Raw genomic sequence first — 9,304 nt, 5'->3', positions numbered from 1 at the left:
TTTTCTTCGGAACGAAATGTAATACCTGGCAAAAGTGGCCAATCCACATGGACATTTCAGGTATAGATTTTTTGTCAAATCAGATAATATCTTCTGTGAGAACTATTGCATCAAAGTTTCAAAATTTCACTGAAAATTGCAAAAAAATACCAAAATTGTTCATTTTTTTTGTTATGTTAAAGTAAACATATTTTTGGGTTTATACATGCCAGATGTTATGAAAACTGACATTCCAGTCTCAAAATGCCAGTTATATACGCTTGAGGGGGATAGTAGTGCCTTCTCTGGGGCCGGAAAAGAGGGTAAATTCAGTACAATTAAGCGTTTCTACAACTTTTTTCGTCCTTGCCTTTTCCCTTCGGGACCAATATGAAGATGAGCATGACTAGTTTTAGGATAGCATCGTCATTGGAGATGATACGTGGTGTTATCACTACGAGCCGGAATCCAAAAGACAGTCCATGGAATGCCGATATTTACAAGCGCGACATGCAGGCTCTGGTTCATCGTTGGCAAAAGTGTATAACAAATGGTGAGAACTATGTGGAAAAATGAGTCTGTAACTGAAATATTGCTCGGTTTAGCTGTGCTGTTGTTAGTTATGTATCTCCATTAGTTTCCATAAAAAAAGGATGCATTACTTTGGGAACGACTTTCGTAGATTTGACTGAAACTGTTATGATTGCTCAGAGATACAATGTAAGCGAGAGTTCTGCGGCACATATAACAACTGTGCTTCAGGCAGCTTCAAAGAATGGAATTATAACTTCTCAAAAATCTAGCGACATAACATTTGCTTTAACTGTAGACAGGAACAAAATAAGGCGTGCGAAACTTAAACTTGCTTGGAATTTAAAAGAAAGTTCTAGAAATGATGATCCCATTAAAATCCTATACTTTGATGATAGAAAGGATGACACTAAAACACACAGGTATCGTTAGAGAAGAGCACTTATCACTTCTGGCTGAATGTAACTCTCAATATGTTGGTCACGTGACACCATCCTCCGTCTCTGCATATGACGAGACCAGAGCTATTTTCGAATAGGCCCTACATCATGAACCAACTCAAAGTTGGCTTTGATAAAGTTGAGGTTCTTGGGTGTGAAGGAACATACACTAACATGCTTGAAATGGAGTTGTTCTTCGAAAATTAGAAGAACTAACAGGAAAACAAATGCAATGGGCTATTTGTCTCTTGCATTTTAATGAACTGCTGTTCCGAGCTCTCTTCACGCATATTCACGGCGTTTATTCAAGCCCCTATTCTTACGCACGTCCCATAGTTTCAAAACTATCTAACCGTGAAAAAGCTTTCAGTGTTGCTATTCAAACCAATAAAATGTGACTTACCTCATCATAGTCCAGAAGAGCACAGAAAACTCAGTAGGGACCTGAGATGCTTGTTCCAGATATCTCAAGCTATTGACTCCAGAGCATGCCCGGAAGAGCTTGTTTCTATGTTCCCTGGCAAACTAAACAAAGCTAGCTGGTTGACTAGTGCAAAAAGAATTTTAACATTGTATATTGCAACAAAAAAACTACCAAGAAATTAATAGAAATTGCGACATTCATACTTAGAGTCTATGTGGTTATGCAATGCCGTATCAAAAGATAGTCTTCCATTGCATGATGGTCCTCTCACGTCTTTGAGGCCATTCAAGGTCTAGATACTTACCAAGGAAATACCAGGCTGTAATCCGTTCATCCATTCAGACGAATGCATTCTTTGCACTCCCAAAAAATTTCTTCTCGCCATGATGACTGATAGTCGACTTGTTGTCCGACAAGATGCATTACATAAGATTCTTAGAGCTCGAGAATACTAAGCAGGAATCTCCATAATTCCATTAGATATAACATCATTCCCAGACTGAATTTCGAGGCAAACGATTACACTGCAATGATCTTTTGGGAAAACACTGATGTTTCAATAACTGTACTACCAGTAAGTTCTATGGACGGTACCAAACAAATAGCTTATGGTCAAACTTTCACTTCCTGACAACATTGTGCCAGAATGCTCCTTCACCGTCCATCCATGCCACACGGTGGCAGTAGAAGGATAGTGAAATTAGTCACTGAGGAAGCCTCCCGAGTATGTGCCAGTGATGCTAGAGGCGGAATAATCAGGTCAACCTCACTTTCTAGGCAAGCTGCGTCTAAATTTCAATCAAAGTCCCAATTTGTGACAATTTTCCTGACAGTGACTAATCGGATCAGTTCATCCGGACCAACATATGGTTGGTTGATTGGATAGGCCTAGCAGAGGAGCCCTAGGTGCAGCCACCTCTACATGGTGGGCTCTGGGTCACTTGGCCAGGCTATATTGCCAGGTGAGCGAGGAGCTGCACAACCGATTAATTGTACTGAATTTGCCCCCTTTTCTGGCCCCAGAGGAGGCACCCTTATTTCCCCCAAGGGCATATAACTGGCATTTTTATACTTGAATGTCAGTTTTCATAGCAACTGACATGTATTTAACCAAAAATATGTTTATTTTAACATAACTCAAATTAATGAACAACTTTGGTATTTTTTTGTAATTTTCAGGTAAATTTTGAAACTTTGAGGCAATAGTTCTCACAGAAGATATTGTCTGATTTGAAAAATAATCTATACCTGAAATGTCCATGTGGATTGGCCACTTTTGCCAGGTATTACATTTCATTCCGGGAAAAAAGTGGTAAAACGCTGCACCCTATTCATATAATCTTGTGTGTTATGAAATACAAATATATTGAACAGTCTTAAGGCAACGTCGAAGAATTATTAAGAAACCAGCGCCTACACAAGGATTACAACGACCAAATGGTCCATCCACGCCGGATCAGGATTCTACAGTGCAGTTAACAAGGTAGGTAGTGAGTGCATATATCAATATAATATTATCCTTGTATCACTTATACAAAGTAAGCCTGTAAAAGCAAAGCCTCATTTAGAACGTAAGTGTTAAAAGTGTATTTAATTTGAGTGAAGCATGACGGACAGAATGAAAGAATTAGTTTTCAAGAGAGGTCAAATTAAGGCCAAACTCACTCGTTTTAAACCTTTTGTAGATAGCTTTACAGAAGATCAGAATATTACGCAGTTAGTGTTACGTTACGAGAAAATAAAACAGTGCTATGATGAATTTGATGCAATACAATCCGAAATAGAAATGTTACAGGGTTCATCAGAAATTTATCAGGAAACGCAAGAAAGAGAGCAATTCGAGAGTACTTATTTTGATTTAGCAGCTAAGGCGGAAGTGTTCATAAATCAACACAGCTCCAGTGCAAAGAAAAATGAAAACAATGAAGCAAGCAATTCTAATCCATCAGTTAGGTTGCCGGTGATAAACCTTCCGACCTTTTCTGGAAGCTACGATGAGTGGTTGTCGTTCTATGACACGTTTCAGGCATTAATACATAACAATAGCACATTGCAGCCAGTGCAAAGGTTTCATTATTTACGTTCTTCTCTACGTGGGGAGGCGCTTGAAGTAATACAAGCCTTGGAAATTTCTTCTGAAAACTATGACGTAGCATGGACTTTACTCAAAGAACGTTTTGAAAACAAAAAGTATATTGTTAACAAACACGTCAAAGCTTTATTTGAAATGCCAATGGTGGAACGTGAGTCGGCTGTTTCGCTTAAATCTCTTTTAGACAGCACAGTAAAACATTTGAGGGCTTTAAAATCATTAGGTCAACCGACAGAAAGCTGGGATGCATTACTTATTTATTTGATTGCGACCAAACTAGACAATACAACACATAAGGAGTGGGAGAAAACACAATCAACGAATGAATTGCCGAGCATGTCACAGCTGACACAATTTTTACAGCAGCGTTGCCAAGTTTTAGACGCAGTTGATAATAAGCGTAGACCTAAAGAGACACCCTCAGTTCCAAATAACAAATATCAACAAACAAATAAGGCAGGCAAAAAGAGTTCTTACTCAACGACAGCACACGTAACATATTCCGACAACAATGCATCTCCCAGCTGTAAAGGCTCACACAAATTATTTCAATGCCAATCATTGTTGAAAAAATCTATAGGAGATAGAATTAAAGAAGTTAAACGTCTTTCTTTGTGTATAAATTGTCTCAAACGAGCACATAAGGCAAATGAGTGCTTATCAGGTAATTGTAAAATATGCAATAAAAAGCATAACACATTACTGCACTACTCGCGTTGTCCATCGCCCACTAGAGCGAATGAACCACAAGATGAAAGGGAAATAGGTCAAGGTCAAAACACGCTCGCTGCGACCACATCACTCGGGCAGGAATGTGAAGATAAGAATATTCGTTCTACAAACAGTGTACCGCAGAATCTTAGGAAACCACCAAGCGTTATGCTATCCACAGGTGTAGTATATGTTAAAGATAAACTGGGTAATTTTCAAATGTGTCGAACACTTCTCGATTGTGCTTCTCAGTCCAATTTTCTAACGAACAGAATGGTTCAATTATTGGGACTAACAAAGAGTAATAGCGTTGTACACATAAATGGTATAGGTAATGCTAATACAAGGTCATGCCATAGCGTTCAGGCTACAATTAAGTCAAGACATAACAATTATTCAGCCACATTAGACTTCATCATATTGCCGCAAATATCACAAGACTTGCCTATGGTTCATGTAGACACGTCATTGTGGGAAATACCTTCCAACATTGAATTAGCAGATCCTAGCTTCAACATACCACAGCGTATTGACATGTTATTGGGGGCGGAAGTATTCTTTGATCTACTTTGTGAAGGGCAAATAAAACTCAAGGCAGGGTATCCAACCTTGCACAAAACATTGTTTGGCTGGATTGTAGCTGGAAAAATAGACACTCAACCACACATTTCGACAAATGTGTGTCACCTCTCCACAACAGAAAAAATACACGAGCAATTACAAAAATTCTGGACGATAGAAGAATGTTCAACAAAACGTCCATTAAGTCAAGAGCAAGCAGAATGTGAAAGACACTTCAAAGAAACACACCGGAGAGACGAGACTGGGAGATTCATCGTCAGACTTCCCTTTAAAGAAAATGTGGGAAATCTTGGTAAATCCAAGGAGATTGCAACGAGAAGACTTTATTCAATGGAAAAAAGGCTTATAAAGGATACTGAGAAAAAAAGGGCATATATAGCGTTCATGAAAGAGTACGAAGATTTGGGCCATATGGAAGAAATAACTAGAGCAGAGTGCGATACAATGATGCCAGACTACTATCTTCCCCATCATTGCGTAATGAAGGAGACCAGTACTACTACCAAACTCAGGGTTGTATTTGATGCATCGTGCAAAACAACTTCTGGACTTTCATTAAATCACACGATGAGAGTCGGGCCTACAATCCAAGAAGAATTATTTTCCATAACAGCAAGATTCAGGCAACATCAATACGTCATGACAGCTGATATAGAGATGATGTATCGCAACATTAGGGTACATGATTCAGATGCAAACTACCAGAAAATACTGTGGAGAGAAAACCCTCAAGAAGAAATAAAAATATATCGACTCAAAACTGTTGGTACTGCAGCAGCTCCTTTCCTAGCCACTAGATGTCTTCAGCAACTAGCCATAGAAGAGAAGAAGAATTTCCCTAAGGCAGCAGAAGTTGCAATGAGGGATTTCTATATTGATGATCTTCAAACAGGGACAAACACGAAGAAGGAACTACATGAATTACAAGGTCAACTCACAACTCTTCTGCAAAGAGGTGGTTTTTGTTTGAGCAAATGGTGTAGCAACGACACTTCACTGCTTTCAAAAATACCCAGTGAACTTCAAGAATCAAATTTCACCATTCAACCAAATGATGATTGCATCACAAGAAGTTTAGGATTGTTGTGGAATCCCATTAAAGACACATTTTCTTTCTCTGTCAAACCAAGAAACAACCCTCAACAAATCACGAAGAGGACTATCTTGCTACAGTAGCGAGCATATTTGATCCCTTAGGATTAATAGGACCAGTTATTCTTAAGGCAAAAATATTTCTGCAACGTTTGTGGGAATTAAAATTGAATTGGGATGAAAAGGTTCCAGCCCCATTGCATTCAGAGTGGGAAACTTTTGAGCAGCAACTTCAAGAGTTGGAATTACTACATGTTCAGCGGAAGGTTATTCAAGAAACACAATCGCAGGTAGAAATTCACGGATTTTGCGACGGATCTCAGAATGGATATGGAGCTTGTATATATGTAACATCTAGCACAAAAAATGGAAATTCACAGCAAACTTACTATGTTCAAAATCTCGAGTAGCACCTTTGAAGAAGACAACTATTCCTCGCCTAGAACTTTGTGCAGCTTTGTTACTTGCACAGCTAACTCAGAAAGTAATACAAGCATTACACTGCAAGATCGATAAGGTTGTTTTATGGTCAGATTCCACCATTGTATTAGCATGGATAAGAGGACCTTGTTCTCAATGGAAGACGTATGTTGCAAATCATGTCGCGGAAATTCAACAACTGACTTGTAACTATGAATGGAGACACATCAGAACAGAGGAGAATCCAGCAGATCATATATCGAGAGGATTAACACCATCAGAGATTCTTGATAATGAATTATGGTGACACGGGCCTTCCTGGCTATCTGAGAAATTAGACTCACAGACGAGGGAAGATGTTTGTGACCTAAGCGATGTTCCCGAGCGACGAAAAAATGCAGCAGTAATGGTTTCTACAACACCGTGTCAACTCTTAGACAGATATTCATCATTAAGAAGATTGCAACGTGTAACTGCTTATTGCCTACGATTCACACACATGAGAAGATCTAATTGTGACAGAGAGCATGGACATCTTACAGTAAGTGAATTCCATGAAGCACTCGAATGTCTTATTAAACTATCACAACAACAAGCATTTCACAAGGAATTAAATGCATTGAGATCAGGAAAGGAAGTCGACAACCAAGGTCAACTGAGAAATTTGAACCCATACTTGGATCAGAGGCAAATCATCAGAGTCGGAGGAAGATTAAATGCAGCAGATCTTACTGAAGGACAGAAACATCCTATTGTACTTCCAGCTAACTGCAATTTGAAAAAGTTAATTGCCCAAGAAGAACATAAGAAGCTATTGCATGCCGGGCCTCAATTATTGTTATCATCCTTGCAACAATCGTATTCGGAATTTGGACGGAATTCGGACGGAATTTGGTTCGTCAAGTTGTGCATCAGTGTGTCACATGTTTCAGAAACAATCCTAAAGATGGTAAACAGATGATGGGAGATCTACCAGCTGACAGAGTTCAACCAACAAGACCATTTCTTCACAGCGGCGTTGACTACTGTGGGCCCATTTACCTTAAATCGAGTATCCGAAGGGGAGCCAAACTCCGTAAGGCATATATAGCACTTTTCGTGTGTTTTGCGACTAAGGCGGTTCACATTGAACTTGTTAGTAATCTAACTACAGAGGCGTTTATTGGAGCATTAAAGCGATTCATGGCTCGTCGAGGAAAATGCGCTAAACTGTATTCTGACAATGCAAGTAACTTCGTTGGTGCAAAAAGGGAACTACAAGAATTGAAGACTTTATTTGAATCAGAACACCATAAAGAAAAATTACATAATTTTCTAGCGGCTGATAACATCACGTGGGTTTTTATTCCAACAAGATCACCAAACTTTGGAGGCTTATGGGAATCATCAATTAAATCTTTCAAATACCATTTAAAGAGAGTTGTGGGGAATGCTTCACTCACCTACGAAGAGATGGACACTATTTTGACACTGATTGAGGCTTGCTTAAACTCTAGACCCCTAACACCATTATCAAATGATTCAAACGACCTACATCCTTTAACACCTGGTCATTTCCTAATAGGCGACGCACTCACTACCATGTCAGAACTTAACTTGAAAAATATTCCTGTCAACCGACTTTCGAGATGGCAATACATACAACAACTTCATCAGCAATTCTGGTCCAGATGGTCAAGGGAGTATCTATCAAGTCTTCTAGAACGATCCAAGTGGAGAAGAAAATTCCCCAATCTTCTGGAAGGTGATTTGGTGCTCATCAAAGAAGATAACATTCCACCTCTAAAATGGAAAACTGGACGTATTGTGCAATTGTTTCCTGGGAAGGACGGAATAGTACGAGTGGCGACAGTGATAACTACCAGAGGTACAACAACAAGATCTATTCGTCAATTGTGCCCGCTTCCTAAGGAGAGTTAATGTGTTGGTGTTATTCAGAGTGTGTACATTGTGTGATTCATAGTGTGTTGTGTTGTGTGTGCATTATTCTGTTTATGTTTATATCATCCATTCATAACTTGTGTTATCTATTGTTGTGTATATTAGGTTCATGAACCAAATTAATCATTCATAGATTTGTTGAAGAAATTCCTTCAAGGCGGGCGGTATGTTCAGAACTGAGCGTTCTTCTCAATAAAAACTAACGCCAGTAAGTAAATGAAGAGGCAGCAACATAAAAACTAATACTTCTTCTCCCCAGCAGGGGTGAGAGTGTGTGTGAAAAACAGGACACCAAGAAAGCAACGGTAGCTACCTTTGTTGTGTTAATATCGCATTAATCCACATATAATAGTGTTCATATAGCAAGTTTGTTTGTATTTTTTTTGAATTCATATAATCTTGTGTGTTATGAAATACAAATATATTGAACAGTCTTAAGGCAACGTCGAAGAATTATTAAGAAACCAGCGCCTACACAAGGATTACATCATCCAGGTACCAAGTTGTACTAGGTTGGCAACACTAACATCCCAAACTCTATGTTAGTGTAAATGTATTTGCAAAGGTATAATTGCACTTGATTGTATTATTCCTGTAATAATTGAACATTTCAATTCCTTTTCCCATAGTGAGCCATTGGAGGGACTCAATATTTGAACACCCTGTATCTCGGAAACAAAGCGGCATCGGATCCATGTTTATAGGAACATTTTTACTTATTTGGATGTCTGTAATTAGATCATAACTTTTGGCCATGCATTTATGTTACACCCTATATATATAAATATATATGCTTCTGAAAGAAGCTATATTGTTGGAAATTGTAGGTGTAAGATGTTACTAAATCTTCAACTAAGGGTCTCCCTTCGTACTTTTTTTTTCTTTTTTTGCTCTATTCAATGTTAAGAAAAATGCCGGCAGGGGTGTTCAGGCTGTCATGTTTTGAAATGAAATATATATCAGTAGGGGGACATTGTTTAGCACAAGGTTAGCATTCTTCGGTACCACAAGGTTAGCAGTGTTGCCAACTCAACATAAAATTGTATTTTTCGAATAGCACTACACATTATTACTTCAAATTTACATGGTTAA

General features: G+C 38.6%; 2 protein-coding genes across 2 annotated transcripts; both read left to right on the top strand.

Moving 5' to 3' along the window:
- The first annotated feature begins 2,980 nt into the window (after nt 1–2,980).
- Nucleotides 2,981–5,935, top strand: LOC145667655 (uncharacterized). Its single transcript, XM_081735113.1, has one exon. The coding sequence runs from the start codon at nt 2,981–2,983 to the stop codon at nt 5,933–5,935; it is 2,955 nt and encodes a 984-aa protein (XP_081591239.1).
- Nucleotides 5,936–7,231: 1,296 nt separating this feature from the next.
- LOC145667654 (uncharacterized) lies at nt 7,232–8,191 on the top strand. Its single transcript, XM_081735112.1, has one exon. The coding sequence runs from the start codon at nt 7,232–7,234 to the stop codon at nt 8,189–8,191; it is 960 nt and encodes a 319-aa protein (XP_081591238.1).
- Nucleotides 8,192–9,304: the final 1,113 nt, after the last annotated feature.

Source organism: Thermobia domestica, chromosome 13 (assembly GCF_964235325.1).
Source record: "Thermobia domestica chromosome 13, izTheDome1.hap1.1, whole genome shotgun sequence".
In the NCBI taxonomy this organism is placed as follows: domain Eukaryota; kingdom Metazoa; phylum Arthropoda; class Insecta; order Zygentoma; family Lepismatidae; genus Thermobia; species Thermobia domestica.
Note: the sequence above shows the minus strand (reverse complement) of the source record. Positions and strands in the feature narration are given on the sequence as shown.

Excerpts from the sequence above, each read along its gene's own strand:
- LOC145667655 (XM_081735113.1), top strand. The coding sequence starts at position 2,981 with ATGACGGACAGAATGAAAGAATTAGTTTTCAAGAGAGGTCAAATTAAG.
- LOC145667654 (XM_081735112.1), top strand. The coding sequence starts at position 7,232 with ATGGGAGATCTACCAGCTGACAGAGTTCAACCAACAAGACCATTTCTT.